Here is a 25,030-nt window from a genome sequence, read left to right on the forward strand (position 1 = left end):
ATCCGATGTTTCTTTGGAAGAGTTCAGCAGGTATTCTCTCTCTCTCTCTCTCTCTCTCTCTCTCTCTCTCTCTCTCTCTCTCTCTCTCTCTCTCTCTCTCTCTCTCTCTCTAGTCTTCGTGGAAGTTTAGTAACTTCGTTAATCTCAAGATAACTTCGAGACTTCAAGCCTAAAACATTTTCCAAAGAAAACTTTCAGAATGGCCAAGTTTTCAGGAAGCCTAAAAACTAATGGTTTTATGGAGACTTGAGATTGTGGTCAACAGCTACAATCTTAAGGATTTTATCAATCCATGTCTGTCTGTACAATTTAGCTATATCTAGGATTCTTGGACGTCTTTTATCAATTCTGGAAGATTCTTAGAACTGAGTCTGTTCATGGAGTCTTAGTGTCTTTGGTTAGTATTTCAGGAGTGCTTTATAATATTCGAACAGTCTTTAGACTTTGATCAGTCTCAAGAAGGTTATGTAACTTTTCCTAGTTGTCAAAGAGTCTTGTGATTTTTATCAGTTATTAGAAATTTATGTGACTTTGGCTTGTTGTCAAAAAATCTTTAGACTTTGATTAGTTATCAGAAAGCTATGTGACTTTGGCTAGTTGTCAATCATATGATTTTGATTAGTAATGTCAGTACTTAATAAAGTCACATCACATAATTCTATCTAATTTTTATAAATATATATGTGTTTATATTTAAATATTTGATTATTCACGAGAAATCTAGTATTCTTGGTAGCCCTCATCTGTCGTTTTCTTTTAATTATTGACAATATTGATGGACATGATTGAAAAAAAATGACCCATACCAAAGGTTGTCGTAACCTATTGCAAATGTTGCTGCCTGACGAGTAGCCGGGGTTCGAGTCCCGCTCAAGTTCGATAGTTTCTTGTAGTGTCTGCAACCTCACCATCCCTGAGAGCAGGGGATGGCGTGTTTAGGGGATACTATAGATCTTACTGCTGAATCTTCAGTAGCCATTGCCTAGCCTTCCCTGGTCCTAGTTTAATAGAACTCTAGCTCAATAGTTTCTGGTAGTGTCTGCAACCTCAGCATACTTGTGAGCTAGGGATAAGGGTGTTTGGGGGAGTCTATAGGTTTACATGCTGAGTTATCAGCACCCATTGGGTGACCCTCCTTGGTCCAAGCCTGATAGAACTCAAGTTCGATGGGTTTTTATAGTGTCTGCAAACTCACCATCCCTGTAAGCTAAGGATGGAGGTGTTTGGGGGGAGCCTATTGGTATACCCGGTGAGTCATCAGCAACCAGTTCCTGCCCCTCTCTGGTCCTAGCTTGGATGGACATCTACTGCATATACTGTTAGTCTCTAGGGCTTTGCCAATGTTACTTGACTCTGCCATTCATAAGTGACCTTTAAACATATGAAAAAAACTAATGATAATATTGAGATAGAATAATGTGCCCGAGTGTACCTTCAAGTAAGAGAACTCTAACCCAAGACAGTGGAAGACAATGGTACAGAGGCTATGGCATTACCCAAGACTAGAGAACAATGATTTGATTTTGGAGTACTCCTAGATGATCTGCTTACCATAGCTAAAGAGTCTTCTACCCTTACTAAGAGGAAAGTGGCCACTGAACAATTACAGTGCAGTAATCCCTTGGGAGAAGAATTGTTTGGTAATCTCAGTGTTGTCAGGTGTATGAGGACAGAGGAGAATATGTAAGGAATAGTCCAGACTATTCGCCGTGTATGTGTGTAAGCAAAGGAAAAATGAACCGTAACCAGAGAGAAGGATCCAATGTAGTACTGTCTGGCCAGTCAAAAGACCCCATAACTCTCTAGCGGTAGTATCGCAACGGATGGCTGGTGCCCTGACCAATTTACTACTTATACTAAACTAAAAGTGTTGAAGACATGGTTGCTAGCAATCTATAGCTTCGATTCAGCACTTTCTATAGTATATCATAATTTCTATCACATATTTTGATCACATTCTGATTTCTAAATACTTTAACAGTTAGTAAATCTGTATGTCTAAGGAAATTCAGAACTTCATTTGAAAAATCTAACAATTTAAATTCCCCTAAAAATAAGTTTACCCTTTTATGGTAATTTTGGTTCATAAATATTCCATTGGTGGGGAAGAGTCACACATGTAGGACTTTACTTTCTCTATATAATAAAGAGTAAGTGACTGAGAATATACATACACACACATATATGTATATATATATATGTATACGTATATATATATATATATATATATATATAGTATATGTATATATATATACAGTATATACATATATATATATATATATATATATATATATATATATATATATATATATATATATATATATATATATATATATATACTGTATATATATATATATCTATATACTGTATATATATATTTATATATATATATATATATATATATATATATATATATATATATATATATATATATATATATATATACTTCTATACTGCCACGCTGAGAGGCAACAACTCGGAAAGCACAATATCCCAAAACTTGCCCAAACTGCCGTGTTGTAGTTAGGAAAAGGACGAGGGGTGGGATATTTGACTGAAGATAATTGTGATTTATATAATTTATTTAAATGATTTATTAAAAATACAGTAGTGAATCGTCCAGCGTTTCTCAATGTTGCATTAATTTACATAGATGTTATTTTGAATAAATTCCAGTTAGTTATAATATTCTTCTACTTTTCCAAAGTTTCCTAAGTACTATTGGTTTTTTTTTTCGCCCTTAAGTAACAGATAAAAAGCAAGTAGGTAGTTTAGAGAAAAATACTTAATAACATTAATAATTTATTCATATATTAGGTCAAACAACAAACTTAAACTAACGGACCATTTTCGTAGGATAAAATATATTTAAAAATTTCCTCCAGGATAATCGTTTACGCTCTGACTCCCTCTCGTTCCTGTCTCTCCTTCTGGAGACGGGCGAACTCGATCTGGTCGAGGACGAACTGTGGGATTGGGTGGGGGAAGGCTGGAGCCACTGGCAACAACGAGGACTGGGGCTGGAATCCGTTTTCGTCGGCCACGAAGGAGACTGAAGCTAAGGTTCCATCTTCTTGTGGGTAACTGGAAGAAAACGAGATAGGACTTAATATCCTTCGATCTTTTAAAGAAGTGATAAAGGCAATATGACTCGTTGATATAAATAGAGTACTATAATGTTTATTATGTAGATCCAAATAGAATTATTGGCTTTACTACCAAAATTCTTAAGGACATCATTAGTGAAACTATGTTTGAACTCTATGTGAAAAATAGAGTATTATCAGTTCTGATTCCATCTGTAACTCACCTGTAAGATCCAATCATGTTGGCTCCACCGAGGACTCCCTCGGATCCAGAGAACTGGAAGACGATGCCGTTGGCGGATTCGAAGTCGGAGCTGTGGGCTCCGAGGGCGTCTGGGTTGACCTGTACTTGTCGAACGATTGCGATGGGCAGAGGGGCAGCCCCTCCTGCTAGTTTTTCGGGTGCTGGGGCAGCTGAGGCCAAAGCCAATACAGTGAGGATGATTGCCTGGAAATTTTGGAAGGTTTAAACTTTCGATCGTAATTTATTTGAAGACAAATCAATCCTTATAAAAATTAGACGCGTTTTAGTTTTGAATAATTTCAGGTTTTTATGCAAAGACATTGATGCCTAAGTGGTATCAGAAGAATGTCAAAATTGAATTATTTGACTTTCATAATAATTTAAAAATATTCACATCCTACTATCCTACTAAATGTTCTGAAGATTTACATATATTCAGCAGAACTCAATATGTAATCCTAAAAAGTAAATCTTTAGAAAATCTCTTTATTTATAGTATTTCCCGATAAATCATAAATTCTACTATATAATCATAAAATCCAAGAAATAGAAAACTAATTTTAGCAAATCCTTCTCGGAGCAACTCACGATATTCATGTCGATAAGTGTTCGAGGTTCGTCTGTGAGAAGCACCTGCTTCCGACTGCTTTATATACCAAAGGAGGATCCCTTAAAACAAGGTCACCTTTCAGGACCTATCTCTTTGCAGGGGCGTTGCAACAGGTCAATTAGGTGACCTCGCTTTCTGCAGGAGATGATCTAGATCTTCATTGCAGTTATTTCAACTTTTATTGTATTTTTTATTCGTGTTGATATTGGGTATGTTAGGTGAAAGGAGGGATCAGTCTCTCTCTCTCTCTCTCTCTCTCTCTCTCTCTCTCTCTCTCTCTCTCTCTCTCTCTCTCTCTCTCTCTCTCTCTTTTCTACTCATTATTTTGTATGCTGGTTTCTTTAACATATTGATATAAGAATCTTGAAAAGGTACGAATATTTTTATTATTTTTATTGTTGTTGATGGTGTTTTTGTTTTTGCTCCTCTGCCATCCAAATAATAACAAATTTATTTAATTACTGCTAAACAATAGGAACATTACGTTACAAAATCCAGTCTCCAATCGGCTTCTCTTCAGGTAACATCTTCTGTCATGCTTCAGTGAACTTCAGTGTCAATTCTTCTTTTATTTTTTCTATCACTTCCGGAAGTGAGAAGATGTTTTATCCAATGTTTTTTTGGAAGAGTTCAGCAGTGAATCTCTCTCTCTCTCTCTCTCTCTCTCTCTCTCTCTCTCTCTCTCTCTCTCACTTAGTCTTCATGGAAGTTTAGCAACTTCGTTAATCTCAAGGTAACTTCGAGACTTCAACATTTCCATTTGAAACTCAAGCCTAAAACATTTTCCAAAGAAAACTTCCAGAATGGCCAAGTTTTCAGGAAGCCTAAAAAATATTTTCTCTTTTTTATGGAGACCGGAGCTTATGGTCAATATCTACAATCTTAAGGATTTTATCAATCCCTGTCTGTCTGCACAATTTAGCTATATCTAGGATTCTTGGACTTTTTTTTTTTTTATCAATTCTGGACGATTCTTAGAACGGAGTCTGTTCGTGGAGTCTTTGTTTCGTGTTAAAGGAGTTCTTTATAATATTCAAGCAGTCTTTAGACTTTGATCAGTCTCAAGAATGTTATGTAACTTTTACTAGTTGTCAAAGTCTTGAGAGTGATCAGTTATAAGAAAATTGTGTGACTTTGGCTTGTTTTCAAAACAATCTTTAGACTTTGATCAGTTATCAGAAAGTTATGTGACTTTGGCTAATTGCCAAAAAGACTTGAGACTTTGAGGCGTCTCAAGAAAGTTATGTGACTTTGGCTAGTTGTCAAAAAGTCTTATAAACTTTGATCAGTTATCAGAACGTTATGTGACTTTGGCTAGTTGTCCAAAATTCTTTAGACTTTGATAGGTCTCGAGAAAGTTGTGTGACTTTGGCTAGTTATCAAAAAGTCTTGAGACTTTGATCAGTCTTAAGAAAGTTATGTGACTTTGGCTAGTCGTCAAAATATCTTATGACTTTGATCAGTTGTCAGAAAGAAATGTTACTTTGGCTAGTTATCACCTTGAAACTTTGATCAGTCATCAGAAAATTAGGTGACCCTGGTTAGTTGTCAAAAATTCGTGAGACTTTGATCAGTTATCAGAAAGTGATGTAACTTTGACTGATTGTCAGCAAGTCTTGCGACTTTGGCTGAATGTCAAAAAGTCTTGCGACTTTGGCTGAATGTCAAAAAGTCTTTTGACTTTGATCACTCATCAGAAACTGGGGGAACTTTGGCTATCTGACAGAAAGACTTGGAACTTTTGGCCATTCGCCAGAAAGTCCTGAGGCTTGAGCTTCATCATAAAAAGTATTTTGAATTGTCATCTGTGCACGGAAAGTCATGGGACTTTGGCCGCTCTCCAAAATGTCTTGGGAATTTTACCAGTCCATAAAAAGTCTTGTTGCATCTGACCAGTCTTATAAACATTTTGGACTTTCTGTCGGTCTTCAGAAAGACGCAACACTTTGGCTATGAAAAAAGTTGGTACTTTAACCAGTCCCCAGAGAGTCATGATTCTTTGGATACTTCCAAAAGGTATTGACACCTTGACCATTTATCAGAAAATTGTGGGATCATAAAAGTGTCCTTTGGCCTGACCACTTGCCACAATATCTTAGGACCTTAACCAATTATGAAAGCCTCTTGATAACTTGACTAATTATCAGAAAGTTTTGGAAATTTAGACAGGTACCAGAAAAGCATAGGATCTTCAACTGTTTCCAGAAAATCCTGGAACTTTAATAAATTCATGAAGAATTTTAATTAAACATCTGCCTCGCAGAAAGGCTAAACCTAATACATCTTGAGTGAGCTAGGGACGAGGTGTTTTTCTACTTTGAAATTACAAATATCACTAACTAGATAGATTTTCTAAACTTCTTGAAAGACTCACAAGTGACCAGTGATCAACCTCTGGTCCTAGGTTCGGCTCCTATATGAGGAAATAATCTATTTCTGTACAGCTAATTCTATTCCTAATGTTTATTTGTAACCTTAAGCCTTATGCCTGTATCTATAGTCACCGCAAATATTCCGGGCGAAATAAGCCTTACTCCTTGATGACGTCATATCTAATCATGTCTCTGGCCACTGCTAACGTGGGAGGCAACGTGATTGGCTATGATGTCCGCAGGGGGTGGGGCTTATGTCCGCTGTAATCATTACGGCGATTATAGTTAGTCTTTTGTCAGCTCACAGAAAAGCTTAACAAATCTAGTTCATCTAATAAACCTCTTAAAAGGTCTTAGTAGCTTACTTGGTTATCGAAATCTTTGTATTTCTATTGAATCAGTCGGTTTCATAAAGAATCCTATGGATTTAGTCCTTAGAATGCTACAGGATTACATGTACCTGCTAATGTCTTTATATGAATTACAATAAGTTTCCAAAAATATGAATAATTCTTACAGTTTTTAAAACTTGTAGGAAGTAATTCAATTCTTAGGTTAGCTTAAAGAATTTATACATATGCTAAACAGGTTTCATTACTTGACCAAATCCCATAGAAGATTAATATTCTTGTGGTTTCCTAAAGACACTTAAAGGGTTTAAAGGCCACTCATGAATGGCAGAGGTAAGGGACAGTGACATTGCCCTATAAAGCAGGGCAATGCCCTAGAGACTGACCATATACATATGATCAGTGTCCAAGCCCACTCTCCACCTAAGCTAGGACCAAGGACGACCAGGCAATAGCTGCTCATGACTCAGCAGATAGACCTATATGCTTCCCCCAACCTCCGCCCCCCCCCCCCAATCCTTAATCCTTACCTCACAAGGATAGTAAGGTTGCAGTGACCAAAGAAAGGAACGAGTTTGAGCGGGACTCGAACCCCAGTCTGGAGTTCACCAGTCAGTGATGTTACCACATCGACTGCCACACCACTAACTTCGGAATATTGTTAGTTTCCTTAGATGTTGACTATCTTTGAGTGTCTTCAGTATTCTTATATTTTCCAGTAAGGTTTAAATAGTTTTATCAGGTCACAAGGACCTTTTTGAATTCATGTTTCCACAGATTTCCACCCTAGATAATTACTATGCTTAAAAATCTAGTTAGTTCCCGTTAAATCTTGAGAAATTTTCTTTCCAATGGAGGCTTCAAGATCACTAAGTAATTTAGTAAATTAGGATTGTAGTAAGTTTTAAAGGTCTTATAGAAACATAGTAAGTTCCCAGTGAGGAAATATAGGTAGTTATTATTAAATCTTCCATATCTATTTCACTCCAAGGACTCTTACCACATTTTCATAAGCTGAGTTATATATGTAAGGCTTTGCGTCATGTCTTCTATCATGGTACTCAAAATTCTCAACCTTTATAACTAGCTTTGAATTATTTAACTGGAATTGGAAATGGTCAGTTTAAAAACACTTATTACCATAATATTAACTTTTCTTTTCGAATGACTGACCAAGAATTGATAGAAACATACTGTAAGTCACTTTCTTGCTATTTTGATAGACGTTTCCATGATCAGTTTTTGCCTTTTTTTTCATTATAACTTTACTGTGCATCATTCAGCGATATTGGGTATGCTGTGAGTAGGAACATGGCTTCATAGTGCTGCCTTGGTAAAGGTGGTTACAGAGGGACGAAGTGCCCCTAGTTCATTTTAGCCAAGTCTGGAACGGTTTGTCCTGGGACGAAACTAGAGCCAAGCACTGTGGTAGCTTGCTCAGCGACGGCAGATAATGCCAATCAGTGATTGTTTCACCTACCCTATACTACTTTCTGCCTCTTTCCAGATCATTTTATATGGCATCCTTCAAATGGTCTTCGCTTCGCTGTGGCTTACTCCGTTCGCAATCAAACATTATCTCATTGCTCCTCTATTTAGCAAGCTATACATAAATGTGCTATAAACTCCATCCGATTGGGTTACAATTAAATGTCTGGAAACTTGCCTCTACTAAGTGATATTACCCTATGATTGGCTCAAATTTTATCACGGGACAAATCATTCTAGATTTTGCTGATATGCCCACCGGGTGAGTGAAGATAAAGTTTTATGCTTTTGTTAATGGAGGAACGAGAAGGTTTCTATGTTTACTAGGGCTAATATACAGGTAAATATTTACCCTTTTTGTTGATAATTACATCTTATGTCCTGATTTACTTCCTAGTATTCATTATGTGGTTATTTGTACCTTTATTTTTCTATTCATTATCAATATTTATTCTTAATTTACTTGTAGAATGTATCAAGCAGTACTTTTAGAAATGATTTTTTCAAAATGTAAACAGATATTACCAGTAATTATTTTATCTTTATTATAATATTCTCGCTGTTTTCATTGCACATCTAATTTTCTTGTTACTTTTATGGTGAATAACAAATTACCAAACTATTTTTTCTGAACAATTTGTTTATAATTATAAACAAATCTGTTGAACATTATATAGATTTTATCAAAAGTCCAAATAAAAATTCAAAATTCTTATTTTCATTTATTCGAAAAAGGATCACATGACACAGATCAGGAGTTTTGGAGGACGGGAAACTTAAACACGTAACTTCAAAGAAACAAAACGCGTCTTAAACTAAAACATTTTTGTAGAACTTAGGCTTCAGTTATTCCTTCTTTCGCTCTGCGCTCGTCCTCGAGACGGGCGAACTCGATCTGGTCGAGGACGAACTGTGGGATTGGGTGGGGGAAGGCTGGAGCCACTGGCAACAACGAGGACTGGGGCTGGAATCCGTTCTCGTCGGCCACGAAGGAGACCTCAGCTAAGGTTCCATCTTCTTGGGGGTAACTACGGGATTGTAAAAGTTCGATTATGTTTAGTTACATTTCTTGATGTCAACAATTAGAATATTCTTAATATAGAGGCAAAGGGAATTTTTTACATTAACATTAAAAGTTGTTTATCAATTGCTCTAATACATATTGATGTCAGTGTTGTGAAATAACGGATGTCAAAGGCTTCTTAAACAAACCAACCTGTAAGATCCAATCATGTTGGCTCCACCGAGGACTCCCTCGGATCCAGAGAACTGGAAGACGATGCCATTGGCGGATTCGAAGTCGGAGCTGTGGGCTCCGAGGGCGTCTGGGTTGACCTGTACTTGTCGGACGATGGCAATTGGAAGTGGGGCAGCCCCTCCTGCAACGGCTAACTTTTCGGGAGCTGGGGCAGCTGTGGCCAAAGCCAATACGGTGAAGAATACGGCCTGAAAATTTTAGTTTTCAAAGACTGAATTAAAATTTATTTAGTGAGAAATTCCTTCCAACGAAAAGTGTCAAAGTTTTAGGTGTAAACAATTCCATATTTGTTTTTAAAACTCTGGCATTTTAAGATTAGAAAATACTAAAACTTATTATTTTGAAAAATTCAAAAGTTCAACTTCCTATCAGATGTCATCCAACATTTGAAACCTTCTTAAATATTCCAATTATCAAAGAATAATCAAAAGAATCTGCAGTGTATTTTTGTATAAGATAAATCTAAGCAAATCCACCTGTAGTATTCTTCAATTAACCATAAAGACATTATCATAAGAATATAGAATACCAGAAAAGGAATATTCAAACTCCTCTTGTATTAACTCACGGTCTTCATGTCGTTAAGTGTTCGAGGTTCGTCTGTGAGAAGCATCTGCCTCCGACTGCTTTATATACCAGAGGAGGGTCACTTGACACAAGGTCACCTTTCAGAACCTGTCTCTATGCAGGGGCGTTGCAACAGGTCGTTAAGATGACCTCGTCGCCTGCAGATGATCTAGAACTCTAGATCATCGCTAGAGTTCGTCTGGCAGTTATATTTTCATATTTTTCTTAATTCTATGTTGAGTATATTAAAAGTGAAAGGAGATAATGACTTGAAAGTGGACATTAAATAGATACTATCTCTCTCTCTCTCTCTCTCTCTCTCTCTCTCTCTCTCTCTCTCTCTCTCTCTCTCTCTCTCACTTAGTCTTCGTGGAAGTTTAGTAACTTCGTTAATCTCGAGGTAACTTCGAGACTTCAACATTTCCATTTGAAATTCAAACCTAAAACATTTTCCAAAGAAAACTTCCAGAATGGCCAAGTTCTCAGGAAGCCTAAAAGAAAATGTTTTTATGGAGACTTAAGATTATGGTCAACATCTACAATCTTAAGGATTTCACCAATCCCTGTCTGTCTGTACAATTTAGCTATATCTACGATTCTTGGACATTTTTTATCAATTCTGGAAGATTTTTAGAACTGAGTCTGTTCATGGAGTCATAAGTCTTTGGTTAGTGTTTCAGGACTTTATTATAATATTTAAGCAGTCTTTAGACTTTGATCAGTCTCAAGAAAGTTGTTTAACTTTTCCTAGTTGTCAAAGTCTTGAGACTTTGGTCAGTCATCAGAAAGTTGTTTGACTTTGGCTAGTTGTTAAAAAATCTTAAAACCATGATCAGTTATCAGAAAGTTATGTGACTTTGGCTGATTGTCAAAAAGTCTTGTGACTTTGGCTAATTGTCAAAAAGTCTTGTGACTTTGATAACTTATCAGAAAGTTATGTGACTTTGGCTGATTGTCACAAAGTCTTGTGACTTTGATCAATTATCAGAAAGTCAGGGAACTTTGGCTAACTGACAGAAAGTCTTGGAACTTTTGGCCATTGCCCAGAAAGTCCTGAGGCTCGAGCTTCATCACAAAAAGTATTTTGACTTGTCATCTGTCCACGAAAAGTCATGGGGCTTTGGCCCTTCTCCAAAATGTCTTGGGAATTCTATCAGTCCACAAAAAGTCTAGTGCCATCTAACCAGTCTTATAAACATTTTGGACTTTCTGTCAGCCTTCAGAAAATGCAACACTTTGGCTAACTATGTAAAAAGTTGGTACTTTAACCCAGAGAGTCATGATTCTTTGGATAGTTCTAAAAGGTATTAACACCTTGACCATTTTTCCGGAAATTGTGGGATCATAAAAGTGTCCTTTGGCCTGACCACATGCCACAATATCTTAGGCCTTTAACCAATTATGAAAGTCTCTTGATAACTTGACTAATTATCAGAAAGTTTTGGAAATTTAGACAGGTACCAGAAAATCCCAGGAACTTCAACTATTTCCAGAAAATCCTGAAACTTTAATAAATTCATGAAGAATTTTAACTAAACATCTGCGTTGCAGGTTAATACCTCTTGAGTGAGCTAGGGACGAGGTGTTTCTCTACTTGGTAATTACAAACAACATTAACTAGATAGATTTTCTAAACTTCTTGAAAGACTCACAAGTGACCAGTGACCAACCTCTGGTCCTGGGTTCGGCTCATATATGAGGAAGTAATTTATTTTTGTACAGCGAATTCTATTCCTAATGTTTATGTATGCCCTTAAGCCCTAGTTGGAGAAGTAACATAATATAAGCCCAAGGGCTCAAACAGGGAAATAGATAAACTACAAGAGAATAAATAATCAAAATAAAATATTTTAAGAACAGTAACAGCATTAAATTAAATCTTTTATATATAACTATAAAAACTTCAACAAAATAAGAGGAAGAGAAATAAGATAGAACACTGTAAGTGTTGCTTCTCAGTGCTTTTTATGTGTTACCTCTCAGTGCTTTATAAGTGTTGCCTCTCAGTTCGTACTTACCTGTCATCTTTGGAGAATATTAAAATTTTAATATTAAAAGATGCGTTCCCTGTTCCTGGTATTCTTGAAACTCTATCTTGTATGGATCAGTGGAAGGCCATGATGTAGAGGCTATGGCACTACCGCAAAAATTCCGGGTGAAATAAGCTTTACTCCTTGATGACGTCATATCTAATCATGTCTCTGGCCACTGCTCACGTGGGAGGCAACGTGATTGGCTATGATGTCCGCAGGGGGTGGGGCTTATGTCCGCTGTAATCATTACGGCGATTATAGTTAGTCTTTTGTCAGTTCACAGAAAAGCTTAACAAATCCAGTTCATCTGATGAACCTCTTAAGGGGTCTTCGTAGCTTACTTAGATATCGAAATCTTTGTATTTCTATTAATTCAGTCGGTTTCATATAGAATCCTATGGATTTAGTCCTTAGAATGCTACAGGATTACACGTACCTGCTAATGACTTATATGAATTACAACAATTTTCCAAAAATTTTAACAATTCTTACAGTTTTTATAACTTGTGGGAAGTAATTGAATTCTTAGGCTAGCTTAAGGAATGTAGACATATGCTTAACAAGATTCATTTCTTGCCCAATTCCCATAGAAGATTAAGATTCCTGTGGTTTCCTAAAGACACTTTAAGGGTTTAAATGCCACTCACGAATGGCAGAGGTAAGGGACAGTGACATTGCCCTATCAAGCAGGACAATGCCCTAGAGACTGACCATATATACGTATGATCAGCCCCCAAGTCCCCTCTCCACTTAAGTTAGGACCAAGGAGGGCCAGGCAATAGCTGCTGATGACTCAGCCAATGGATCTATATGCTCCTCCTCCCAACCCCCATCCTTAGCTCACAAGGTTGGTAACGTTGCAGCGACTAATGAAAGGAACGAGTCTGAGCGTGACTCGAACCCCAGTCTGGAGTTCACAAGTCAGGGATGTTACCACATCGGCCACCACAACCCTAACTTAGGATTATTGTTAGTCCCCTGAGATGTTTACTATCTTTGAGTGTCTCCAGTATTCTCATATTTTCCAGTATGGTTTGAATAGTTTATCGGGCCAAAGGGAACTTTATGAATTTAAGTTTCCACAGACGTCCACCATAGATAGTTCCTATGCTTAAAAATCTAGTTAGTTCCCGTTAAATCTTTAGAAAAATTCCTTTGCAATGGAAACTTCAAAATCACTAAGTAATTTAGTAAATTAGGATTGTAGTAAGTTTTAAAGGTCATGTACAAACTCAGTAAGTTCCCAGTGAGGAAATATAGGCAGCTATTATTAAATCTTCCATATCTATTTCACTCCAATGACTCTTACCACATTTTCATAAGCTGAATTATATATGTAAGGCTTTGCATCATATTTTCTATCATGGTACTCAGAATTCTCCACCTTTATAACTAGCTTTGAATTATTTAACTGGAGTTGGAAATGGTCAGTTTCAAAACACTTATTACCATAATATTAACTTTTCTTTTTGAATGAATGGTCAATAATTAATAGACACATACTGTATGTCACTTTCTTGCTATTTTGATAGACGTTTCCATGATCAGTTTTTTCCTTTTTTCATTATAACTGTGCATCATTCAGCGATATTGGGTATGCTGTGAGTAGGAACATGGCTTCATAGGGCTGCCTTGGTAAAGGTGGTTACAGAGGGAGGAATTGCCCATGGGGTAATTTTAGCAAAGTCTGGAACGGTTTGTCCCAAGACGAAACTAGAGCCAATAGCTTGCTCCCTAGACGAAATTAGAGCCAATCACTGTCGTAGCTTGCTCAGTGACGGCAGATATTGCCAACCAATGATGTTTCACCTACTCCATACTACTTGTTTGCAGATCACTTTACATGACGTCCTTCAAATGGTCTTCACTTCGCTGTTGCTTAAGGCCCGGTCACACCGCCCGAACGTTGCTGGAGCGTTCCAATCACCATTGCTTACAACTAGATTCCGGTCGTATCCTGTTAAGAGCCTTAGCAAGGAATAAATAATTCTTAAGATCAATAACCCGGTTTAGTTTTCAGTTTACTTAAAACACCTTTGGATATTCAGTGTTTTATGAATTTTTTTCACCGCTCCAGGGACGCTCCAGCAACGTTCGGGCGGTGTGACCGGGCCTTTACTCCGTTCACAATCAAACATTATCTCATTGCTCCTCTATTTAGCAAGCGATACATGAATGTGCTATAAACTCCATCCGAGTGGGTTACTATTAAATGTTTGGAAACTTGCCTCTATTACCGCGGACAAATCGTTCCAGATTTTGCTAATATGCCCACCGGGTGAGTGAGATAAGGTTTCATGCTTTTGTTAATGGAGGAACAAGAAGGTTTCTATGTTTACTAGGGCTAATATAGAGGTGAATATTTACCCTTTTTGTTGATGATTACATCTCATGACCTGATTTACTTTCAGTTTCATTTTGTGGCCATTTGTACCTTTATTTCTTCGTAACTTACTTGTAGAATGTATCAAGCAGTACTTTTAGAAATGATTTTGTCAAAATGTGAACAGATATTACCAATAATTGACATTTAAATCTTAGACTCTTTTTACTGTTCATTCTCCTTTTTAATGGCAAATCCTAGTTTATATTTTAAGAACTATATTGAGTACTAGAATACTTTTGAATTATTCTATTTTTGTTATGATATTCTCGCTGTTTTCATTGCAAATCCAATTTTCTTGTTACTTTTATTGTGAATAACAAATTACCAAACTTTTTTTTCTGAAGTTTGTTTATAATTATAAACAAATCTGTTGAACATTATATAGATTTTATCAAAAGTCCAAATAAAAACTCAAGATTTCTATTTTCATTTATTCTTTAAAGGATTACATGACAAAGATCAGGAGTTTTGGAGGATGGGAAACTTAAACACGTAACTTATAAGAAACAAAACACGCCTTAAATTAAAACATTTTTGTAGGCCTTAGGCTTCAGTTACTCCTTCTCTCGCTCTGCGCTCGTCCTCAAGACGGGCGAACTCGATCTGGTCGAGGACGAACTGTGGGATTGGGTGGGGGAAGGCTGGAGCCACTGGCAACAACGAGGACTGGGGCTGGAATCCGTTCTCGTCGGCCACAAAGGAGACTGAAGCTAAGGTTCCATCTTCTTGTGGGTAACTGCGGGATTTAGAAAGTTTGATTAAGTTCAGTTCAGTTAGAATATTCTTAATATAATATATTATATAAAAAAAAAATTGGTATTAACATTATCAAATGTTTATCAAATGTTATAATACATATTGATGTCAGTGTTGTGGAATAACGGATGTCAAAGGCTTCTTAAATAAACCAACCTGTAAGATCCGATCATGTTGGCTCCACCGAGGACTCCCTCGGATCCAGAGAACTGGAAGATGATTCCATTGGCGGATTCGAAGTCGGAGCTGTGGGCTCCGAGGGCGTCTGGGTTGACCTGTACTTGTCGGACGATAGCAATTGGAAGTGGGGCAGCCCCTCCTGCATCGGCTAACTTTTCGGGAACTGGGGCAGCTGAGGCCAAAGCCAATACGGTGAAAAATACGGCCTGAAAATTTGCGAAGTTTTCAAAGACTGAATTGAAATTTATTTAGCGAAAAATTCCTTCCAGCGAAGTGTCAAAGTTTTAGGCGTAAACAATTCCATATTTGTTTTCTAAAACTCCGGTATTTTGAGATTAGAAAATACTAAAAGTTGTTGTTTTGAAAAATTCAAAAGTTCAACTTCCTATCAGGAGTTATCAAACATTTGAAACCTTCTTAAATATTCCAATTATCAAAAAATAATCAAAAGGATCTGCTATGTATTTTTGTATAACATAAATCTAAGCAAATCCACCTGTAGTATTCTTCAATTAACCATAAAGACATTATTATAAGAATGTAGAATACCAGAAAAGGAATATTCAAACTCCTCTTGTATTAACTCACGGTCTTCATGTCGTTAAGTGTTCGAGGTTCGTCTGTGAGAAGCATCTGCCTCCGACTGCTTTATATACGAGAGGAGGGTCACTTGACACAAGGTCACCTTTCAGAACCTGTCTCTATGCAGGGGCGTTGCAACAGGTCGTTTGGATGACCTCGTCGCCTGCAGATGATCTAGAATTCTAGATCATCGCTAGAGTTCGTCTGGCAGTTTTATTTTCATCTTTTTTCTCATTTTTGTGTTGAGTATATTAAAAGTGAAAGGAGATAATGACTTGAAAGTGGACATTAAGGAGATACTCTCTCTCTCTCTCTCTCTCTCTCTCTCTCTCTCTCTCTCTCTCTCTCTCTCTCTCTCTCTCTCTCTCTCTCTCTCCCCTTGCTTTATTCAGTTTGTTTCATGTTCGGATAATTCATTTTACAGATTAGTGCACATATCTGAAAAGGTATTATTATTGTTATTATCATTTGTATTAGTAGTCGTAGTAGTAATAGTAGTTTCGATATTATTGTCGTTGTTTTTAGATAAATTGTGTTCGGTGTTGCTCTTATATCATCTAAATAACAACGGATTTTATTAGTTCCTCTTAAAGATTTTGATCCAAATTTTTCTAAGAAAAATTACGTTACAAAATCCAGTCTCCAACAGACTTCTCTTCAGGTAACATCTTCAGTCATGCTTCAGTGAACATCAGTAACAATTCTTCTTCTATTTTTTCTATCTCTTCCGGAGGTGAGATGATGTTTCATCCGATGTTTTTTTTCTTAGAAGAGTACAGAAGTTTATTTCTCTCTCTCTCTCTCTCTCTCTCTCTCTCTCTCTCTCTCTCTCTCTCTCTCTCTCTCTCTCTCTCTCTCTCTGTTCCATTTGAAATATCCTATAATAATCATTTTTTATTTCAGTTGTTTTTCTTGGCTCTGTATCTTTTATTTTACTCTCTCTCTCTCTCTCTCTCTCTCTCTCTCTCTCTCTCTCTCTCTCTCTCTCTCTCTCTCTCTCTCTCGTGTTTTTTAACAGAGTAATATAAGTTTCTTAAAAGATACTGTGACGGCGCCGAGTAAGGGTGTGAACTCAAAGGCAGATTGGAAACGACTGAGTTATATTATTGTGGAACACTCTCCTTATATGCAAAACCTCAAGGCAACAGGACATGATAAGTTCACAAGACAGACAATATCACAGAGGAAAAACCAGACATGAATTTTCATGTTCGTTTTAGTGCGAGGGAAGAGCGAAGATACAAGCATAATATATACAAAAGGAATTATGTACAATTGTGTGAAACACGGTTGGTACATGGCTCCCCCCCTAAAAATGACATACTGTACATGTTAAATAGGGCACCCTGATCTAGAGAGGCGAACTGTAGGCGGGTCATCTGGCAGAAGATAAGCAGGTTTTAGACGATCAATGGAGACCCAGTCTTCTTTGCCCCAAATGTTTAGGAGGAATGCTTTCGGACTGCGTCGGATCACAAGGAAAGGGCCCGTGTAAGGGGGCGTTAGTGGTGGCTTGCTGGTGTCGTTGCGCAGGAAGACGTGCGTTGCAGAGTGCAAGTCCGTTGGTATGTGATGCTTCGCTGGGGGCTTGTAAGTCTGGCGGCACGGAGTAAATTTTTCCACGACGTAACGTATGCGCTGGAGATCGTCGGAGGAGGTTATAGAAGGAAAAAATTCGGCAGGGACGACCAACGGGTCGCCATACACCATTTCGGCTGCCGAGACGTCGAGGGCGTCTTTAGGAGTGGTCCTTAGTCCAAGGAGGACCCAGGGAAGCTGAGTAAACCAGTTGCAATCCTTGCAGCGGGACATCAAAGCTGCTTTGAGGGTGCGATGAAAACGTTCAACCATTCCATTGGCAGCGGGGTTGTAGGCCGTTGTCTGATGTAGGGTGATGCCCAGCAGATTCGCTAATGACGTCCATAATTGAGAGGTGAAAATGGTTCCCCTGTCAGAAGTAATATGCTCAGGGATACCGAATCTTGAAATCCATCCAGAGAGTAAGGACGTTGCAGTTTCCATGGGAATGGCTTCAGGCCAACGAGTGGAGCGGTCGATGACGGTAAACAGGTAACGATGTCCTTGTGATGTGGGTAGGGGGCCTACAACGTCGACGTGAATGTGTGCGAAACGACGCTGAGGTTGAGGAAAGGTGCCCACTCCTGAATCCGTGTGTCGATGTACTTTGGAAGTTTGGCAAGAAGTACAGGCACGGACCCAATCCTTAGCATCCTTAGAAATGCCGTGCCAAATGAACTTTGCCTTCAGCAGCTGTGCAGTAGAACGGCACGAGGGATGTGAAAGGCCGTGGATGAGATCAAACACCTGTCGGCGCATGGGAGCAGGAATCCAAGGTAGCGGTCTACCAGTACTGACGTCACAGAGGAGGGTGGTGTTGGAGTCTTCGAGGGGAAAATCCTCCCAACAGAGGGACGTGCAGGATGTCCTACAAACTTGATACTCTGGATCCTGTCGTTGGGCTGCAGCCAGGGCGTTGTAATCCAATCCCAGTTGAACGGCAGCCAACGTGTTTCTTGACAGGGCATCGGCAACGGGATTCATTTTCCCAGGGACGTATTGGAGGGTGCAATTGTATTCAGCCACGGCGGAGAGATGTCGGCGTTGACGGGCGGACCAGGCGTCAGACTGTCGAGTGAAGGCGTGCACCAGAGGCATGTGGTCTGTGCGAATGACGAAGGGCGTACCTTCTAAGAAATGGCGAAAGTGACGGACAGCCAAGTGCACCGCCAGCAATTCTCGATCGAAGGTAGAATAACCCGATTCTGCCTTGGACAGTTTTCTGCTGAAGAAGGCCAATGGGCGGGGCGAGCCTTTGACCACCTGCTCGAGCACTGCACCAATAGCGACGTCGCTGGCATCGGTGGAGAGAAGGAGAAGGGCGTGTGGGATAGGAAAAGTGAGAGCCGCAGCAGTTGATAGGGCCTTCTTTGCATTGCAGAAGGCTGCTTCTTGAAGGGGACCCCACTTCAGGTCCTTTGGCTTGCCCTTGAGGGAGGCGTAGAGGGGAGCAAGAGTGGCGGCAATGGCTGGCAGAAAACGGTGATAATAGTTGATCATGCCCAAGAATTCCTGCAGAGCTTTGACGGTCGAGGGCGCGGGGAAATTCTGAACGGCTGCTACCTTCTCAGGGAGGGGATGGACTCCTTCAGGAGTGATACGGTGCCTTACGAACGACACTTCGTTGGCGCCAAAGGTACACTTGTCGTACCGAACTACAAGGCCGTTTTGTTGCAGGCGGTCGAGTACGATGCGCAGGTGACGGAGGTGTTCCTCTTTTGAGGAGGAGAACACAAGTATGTCGTCCACATAACATACACAGAAAGGGAGGTCCCCTAAGATGCCATCCATGAGACGTTGAAACGTGGCCCCAGCATTACGAAGGCCAAACAAGAGTAATTGAAGGTGTATGTGCCAAACGGAGTGGTGATGGCGGTCTTGGGGATGTCTTCTGGGTTCATAGGCACCTGATAATACCCCTTCAGGATGTCAAGCGTAGAGAAAACCTTCGCTTTGTGCAGGTAGGAGGTTACATCGGCAATGTTTGGGAGGGGGTAGTGATCCGGTTCTGTTTGCATGTTCAGGCGCCTGTAATCCCCACACGGACGGAGGGAGCCGTCTTTCTTCAGAACGATGTGTAAGGGTGACGACCATGGGCTGGAGGCCTTTTGGCAAAGGCCCATTTTCTCCATATCGGCGAACGTCTGTTTGGCGGCTGCCAATCGTTTCGGTGCCAGACGTCTGAATTTTGCGAAGACTGGGGGTCCCGTTGTCTTGATATGGTGATAAATACCGTGCTTGGCAGGAACCGTGGGCGTTTGGCGAAGGTCTGGACGGAAGACTTCCAGGTATGACGTGAGGAGGTGGGCGTAGGCATCCGTGGGTGCGCTGATGTGGAGAGCGAGGTTAGAGGGGGCGGGTTGAAGAGGTGTCGACAAGTACGAGTCTGCGTTGACCAATCTTCGGTGGGCGACATCGACCAGAAGGTGGAAATGAGAGAGGAAATCCGCACCGAGGATTGGCATTGTGACGTCAGCAACGAGAAACTTCCAATTGAATTTACCATTTCCGAACGATAATGTGAGGTTCTCGTAACCGTAGGTGGGTATCGCAGATCCGTTGGCAGCTACCAAGCGGACGTCGGCAGATGTAGACAGACTACGTTGTGCCTTGAAGAGTTTCCTTGGCAAAAGAGAACGACAAGCACCCGTGTCTACCAAAAATCGCTCGCCCGTTCCTGCATCCTGTAAAAAGAACAGATTAGAAACATGGGAGGCCACCGCCACAAGTGATGGCCTGCTTACACGTTTTTTGGCCACTGACAATCTTTGGCACATTTCTTCACGGTTGCCCCGAATCTGAAGTGGTTGTAGCAAAACTGCGGCGGATGGGAGGTAGTAAGTGGCTGTAGAAGTCGTTCGTTGGGGCGCGAGCGATTGGTGGGTGGTGGGCGGCTGTGTCGCCGCTTCGGCACGTCACGGGGTAGGCGTGTATGTCCTACGGCATTCATGTCAGCTTCGGTTGACGTTGAATAGGCATCCTCGTCGTCAGGGGTGGAGGCGTTGATGGAGGTCTTGAAGTGGCTGTCCATAAGGGCGTCGGCTTTAGTCATCAAGTCCTTTATGGGTAAACTATCGACATCGGGTATGGCAGCGCGTACAGGTTCAGGTAAACGGCGTATCCAAAGGGCACGGAGTAGGTTCACCTTACGAGGAGAGCCGTCTGCGGCAGGTTGAAGGCGAGCGATACTGGTCATTTCCCTGAGGGCAAGCGAAGCCCTTTGGTCCCCCAACAGTTGTTGCGAGAGCTGAAAAAGCTTTGCTATACGGGCGGCTGGCGACGGCGAGTACTGCTGCAGAAGGTATGATTTGAGGGCGTCATACGCTATTGGGGTGTCTCCTTGTTCACAAAGCCAGTCGGATATTTCTGGGAAGGTGTCCTCGGGTATCGCCGCGAGAACATAATCCGCTTTGGTGGTTAAGCGAGTCACGCCCCTGATACGAAAGTGGACTTCAGTGCGTTGAAACCAAGCAAACGCCTCTCCGGTGGCGAACGGTGAAAGTTTCAATGGGTCGGCCGCGGCGCCAACTGATGTAGTCTCCGTCATAGTACCAACGATGGAGGGGCGAGGGAGGTGGGGGTGGAAGGCAGTGGGAGCGAGTCGACTTCCGGGGTCACAATTGTGTGAAACACGGTTGGTACAATACAATCATTATTATTATTTTTATCATTATTATTATTATTATTATTATTATTATCATTATTATTATTATTATTGATGTTTTATTGTTATTTTTATCGCCTTTCTTATACATATAGTAATAGATTTATTTCACTCAACCTAAACATTCAGAACAACAGGTTACATATCTAGTCCCCAACAGACTTAACTTCAGTCATCATCGGCATTAATTCTTCTTCTATATTTTCTATCTCATCGGGAAGAGAGATGGTGTTTTATCCAATGGTTCTTTAGAAGAGTTTTTAAGAAAATTAGTTCCTAATTCTATTTATTTCAGGGGAAACTTCGAAGCTTCAAAAGTTCCCCGTGAAATTTATTTCTCAAACAGTTTCTAAAGAAAACTTTTACAATGACCCATTTTTAGGAAGTTTGGAATTTCAGGTTTCATGGCTTCTGATTTGTACGAGCTCCCAGAATCTGTCAGTCTGTAGGATTTAGTCTTAAGTTTTGTTAATTGGAATGGATTCTTAAGTCTTGAAAATGTCCTTTGAGCCTTTGAGTCTTTAGTTAGTGATTCAGGAGTCTTATGCAATATACAAGCAGTCTCGAGACTAGCTGGCTTCCAGAAAGTTTTCGAACACTAACTAGTACCTACTAAGTTTTGGGAATTTCGCAATTCCAATAAAGTCTTAAGACTCTCCAAAATGGCTAGGGAATTTTATCTGTGAGTAGGCTAGTTCCCATGAAATTCCAGGACTTTAACCAGTTAATTCTAATAGACAGGCCTTCTCCAACATGAGGTTCAATACTACACAGTATTCTGGAAGTTTTATTCCAGCTGTGACCAAGTTGTGGAATGATATTCTTAATCGGGTAGTTGAATCGGTGGAACTTTAAGAGTTCAAACTTACAGCAAATGTTTCTATGTTGAACAGGCTGACATAAGTCTCTTTATAGTCTATATAGTCTATATGTGATATATCTGTCTTGACGTTACTGTTTTTAAGATATTTTATTAATTGTTCATTACTTCTCATATCGTTTATTCATTTCCTTATTTCCTTTCCTCACTGGGCTATTTTTCCTTGTTGGAGCCATTTGGCTTATAGCATCTTGCTTTTCTAAATAGGAGTGTAGCTTAGCTAATAATAATAATAATAATAATAAGAAAGTCTTTGTTCTTTGGCCAATTATCAATAGATCTTTGGAACCTTGGGAGTTTCCAGACAATTTCTTCAAAAGGATTGGAGGCATTACCTCTTTATCTAGTGTTTTCTGTTTCATCTTTATCTACTGTTTTCTATTCCCTCTTTATCTACTGTTTTCTATTTCCTCTTTATCTATTATGTTTTATTTCTTCTCTATGTAGTGTTTTCTCTTTCCAATTAATCTGGTGTTTTCTTTCTTATGTTTATCTACTGTTTTCTATTTCCTCTTTATCTACTATTTTCTATTTCATCTTTATCTAGTATTTTCTATTTCTTCTCTATCTAGTGTTTTCTATTTCCTCTTTATCTATTTCTTCTTTATCTACTGTTTTCTATTTCCTCTTTATCTTTTTTCTCTTTATCTATTTTCTATTTTTCTATTTCCTCTATGTCTTGTAGAGACAAATACACAATGTTTACTTTACGTTGGTTTTACCAAACTTCCACGGATTCTGGCAAATGACAAGTGACCCAGCAGATGTCCTGGATTTGGCTTCAATGTGAGGAGGTAATTTATTTCAATCCTGCAAAGTTATTTGCTTCTTAAGAATTCTCTCCACACCTCATTGAAAATCCTAGGGACTGAGATATCAGATAACTTCAGGATTACATTCAGCTATTCGTGAGCAATAGGACTTTAGTCCGTTGTCAGAAATGTTGAGGAATGTTTTCAGTCCTTGGGGAGAGTTAGAAATTAAATCAGTTCTTAAGTTGGCTAAGGATGAATTACTTAAATGTTTACTATATTTGAGTGTATCTAGTGTGTTTTGAATATGCAGTCAGGTCCCACAGGACATGAAAAATTTAGTAGGGTTCCACAAAGAATTTGAAACTACGGACAGTTGCTAGGATTCAGGCTCTAACTAGTTCACATAGAAATTTACATTTCAATATATGTTCCATAAATTAGTCAGTAATTTGGGATTGTAGTAAGTTCTACGGGTTTTGTAGAAACTTCATAAACTCCCAATGAAGGAATCTAGACAATTCCCATTGAATCCAGAAGCCTATACTAAATCTCTCTTCTTTTTTTTTTTTTTTTTTTTTTTTTTTTTTTTAATGAGGCGCATTCGTGCTTACTAGCAAGGGTGCCCTTTTAGCTCGGAAAAGTTTCCTGCCAGCTGATTGGTTAGAATTATTTTGTTCAACCAATCAGCTAACAGGAAACTTTTCCGAGCTAAAAGGGCACCCCTGTGAGTCATTTGTGCTTACTAGCAAGGGTGCCCTTTTAGCTCGGAAAAGTTTCCTACCAGCTGATTGGGTAGAATTATTTTGTTCAACCAATCAGCTAGCAGGAAACTTTCCCGAGCTAAAAGGGCACCCCTGCGAGTCAGTGCAAATGTGCCTCAGTAAAAAAAAAAAGAAAAAAAAATTGAGAATAGTTGTACTTATTCACATTTTCTTAGCCCACCATTGTGTCTTGTCTTTTTTTACCTGTATAACAAGTTTCTGTGTCATTTATTGAAATACTGAAAACAATCATAATAGAAGAACCATTTACTGTTATCTTCAAATGACTGAAAAAGAATTCACTGACATAGAAGTCAACTTAATTCTGCATTGATATAGGTTTTAATTAGTGACTATTTAAATATCACTTTTTGCTTTTGTTCAGTATAACTTTACTTGTGCACCGTTCAGAGATAGTAATGTTATTATTATTATTATTATTATTATTATTATTACTTGCTAAGCTACAAGCCTTGTTGGAGACGCAGGATGCCATGAGCTCAAGGGCTCCAACAGGAAAAATAGCCCAGTGAGGAAAGGAGAAGGAGGACATTGTTCTCTATTATTATTATTATTATTATTATTATTACTTGCTAAGCTACAACCCTAGTTGGGAAAGCAGGATGCTATAAGCCCAGGGGCCCCAACAGGGAAAATAGCCCAGTGAGGAAAGGAAACAAATATTTTAAGAACAGTAAGAACACTGCAATAAATATTTCACATATAAACTATACAAACTTGAACAAAACAAGAGGAGGCGAAATTAGATAGAATAGTGTGCCCAAGTGTACCCACAAGCAATAGAACTTTAACCCAATACAGTGGAAGGCTATGGTACACAGGCTATGGTACTACCCAAGACTAGAGAACAATGGTTTCATGTTGCCATTCAGTAGGTCTACTTGGGTAATTGGAGGGGATAACAGAGAGGAGGGGGGTGGGGGTGAAGGCCCTCTAGTGTTTGAAGATGAAAAAAAAAAAGTGTTTCTATGTTTACTAGTGTCAGTGCACAGGTTGGTGGTAGCTCAATACCTCACAGTTTTCTAGAAGTTTTATTGCACTTGTGACCAAGCCGTGGAATGCTCTTCCTATTATCATTATTACTTGCTAAGCTACAACCCTAGTTGGTAAACCGGAATGCTAAAAGCCCAAGGGCTCCAATTTCCTTTCCCAGTGAGGAAAGGAAATTAGGAAAAACTACAGGAGAAGTTTAGGAACAATAAGAACATTCAAATAAATCTTTCATATATAAACTATAAAAACTTGAAAATAACAAGAGGAAGAGAAACAAGATAGAATAGTGTGCATGAGTGTACCCTCAGGCAATCGGTAGAACTTCGAAAGTTCAAACTCGCAGCAACTTTTTTTTTTTTTTTCTAACAGGCTGACATAAGTCTTTTTATAGTTTATTTATGAAATATCTGTTTGGATGTTGTTAATGTTTTTAAAATATTTTATTTTAATTATTCATTTATTCTCA

At 39.1% G+C, this 25,030-nt stretch overlaps 3 protein-coding genes across 4 annotated transcripts in view; all 3 read right to left on the reverse strand.

Annotated features, from left to right (window-relative positions):
• Positions 1 to 2,613: 2,613 nt before the first annotated feature.
• LOC137658758 (cuticle protein AMP4-like) lies at positions 2,614 to 3,973 on the reverse strand. Its single transcript, XM_068393787.1, has 3 exons — positions 3,919 to 3,973; positions 3,311 to 3,534; positions 2,614 to 3,084 (listed from the first exon to the last, which is right to left on the reverse strand). The coding sequence occupies exons 1-3, from the start codon at positions 3,925 to 3,927 to the stop codon at positions 2,895 to 2,897; spliced, it is 423 nt and encodes a 140-aa protein (XP_068249888.1). The 5' UTR covers positions 3,928 to 3,973; the 3' UTR covers positions 2,614 to 2,894.
• A 4,924-nt stretch (positions 3,974 to 8,897) lies between these two features.
• Positions 8,898 to 10,073, reverse strand: LOC137658755 (cuticle protein AMP4-like). Its single transcript, XM_068393782.1, has 3 exons — positions 9,977 to 10,073; positions 9,367 to 9,596; positions 8,898 to 9,178 (listed from the first exon to the last, which is right to left on the reverse strand). Exons 1-3 carry the CDS (start codon positions 10,019 to 10,021, stop codon positions 8,986 to 8,988), a joined length of 468 nt encoding a protein of 155 aa, XP_068249883.1. The 5' UTR covers positions 10,022 to 10,073; the 3' UTR covers positions 8,898 to 8,985.
• A 4,748-nt stretch (positions 10,074 to 14,821) lies between these two features.
• LOC137658334 (cuticle protein AMP4-like) overlaps positions 14,822 to 25,030 on the reverse strand; it is a 28,109-nt gene continuing 17,900 nt past the window's right edge. The window contains exons 1-3 of one of the 2 annotated variants that reach the window (XM_068393003.1): positions 15,919 to 16,030; positions 15,307 to 15,536; positions 14,822 to 15,130 (exon numbers count right to left, since the gene is read on the reverse strand). In XM_068393003.1, the coding sequence (XP_068249104.1) occupies positions 14,938 to 15,130; positions 15,307 to 15,536; positions 15,919 to 15,963 (468 nt within the window). In that variant the 5' untranslated portion in view covers positions 15,964 to 16,030 and the 3' untranslated portion in view covers positions 14,822 to 14,937. Of the gene's footprint in view, positions 15,131 to 15,306; positions 15,537 to 15,918; positions 16,031 to 25,030 lie in introns of those variants that run through there. The other variant, XM_068393006.1, reaches the window with a different exon arrangement.

The sequence above is a fragment of the Palaemon carinicauda genome, chromosome 19 (genome assembly GCF_036898095.1).
Source record: "Palaemon carinicauda isolate YSFRI2023 chromosome 19, ASM3689809v2, whole genome shotgun sequence".
NCBI classification, from domain to species: Eukaryota; Metazoa; Arthropoda; class Malacostraca; order Decapoda; family Palaemonidae; genus Palaemon; species Palaemon carinicauda.

Excerpts from the sequence above, each read along its gene's own strand:
- LOC137658758 (XM_068393787.1), bottom strand. Across the intron at positions 3,085-3,310 it reads AACATGATTGGATCTTACAG|TTACCCACAAGAAGATGGAA; the intron begins GTGAGTTACAGA and ends GTTTTCTTCCAG.
- LOC137658755 (XM_068393782.1), bottom strand. The coding sequence starts at position 10,021 with ATGCTTCTCACAGACGAACCTCGAACACTTAACGACATGAAGACC. Across the intron at positions 9,597-9,976 it reads CACTTAACGACATGAAGACC|GCCGTATTCTTCACCGTATT; the intron begins GTGAGTTAATAC and ends TAAAATTTTCAG. Across the intron at positions 9,179-9,366 it reads AACATGATTGGATCTTACAG|TTACCCCCAAGAAGATGGAA; the intron begins GTTGGTTTGTTT and ends ACAATCCCGTAG.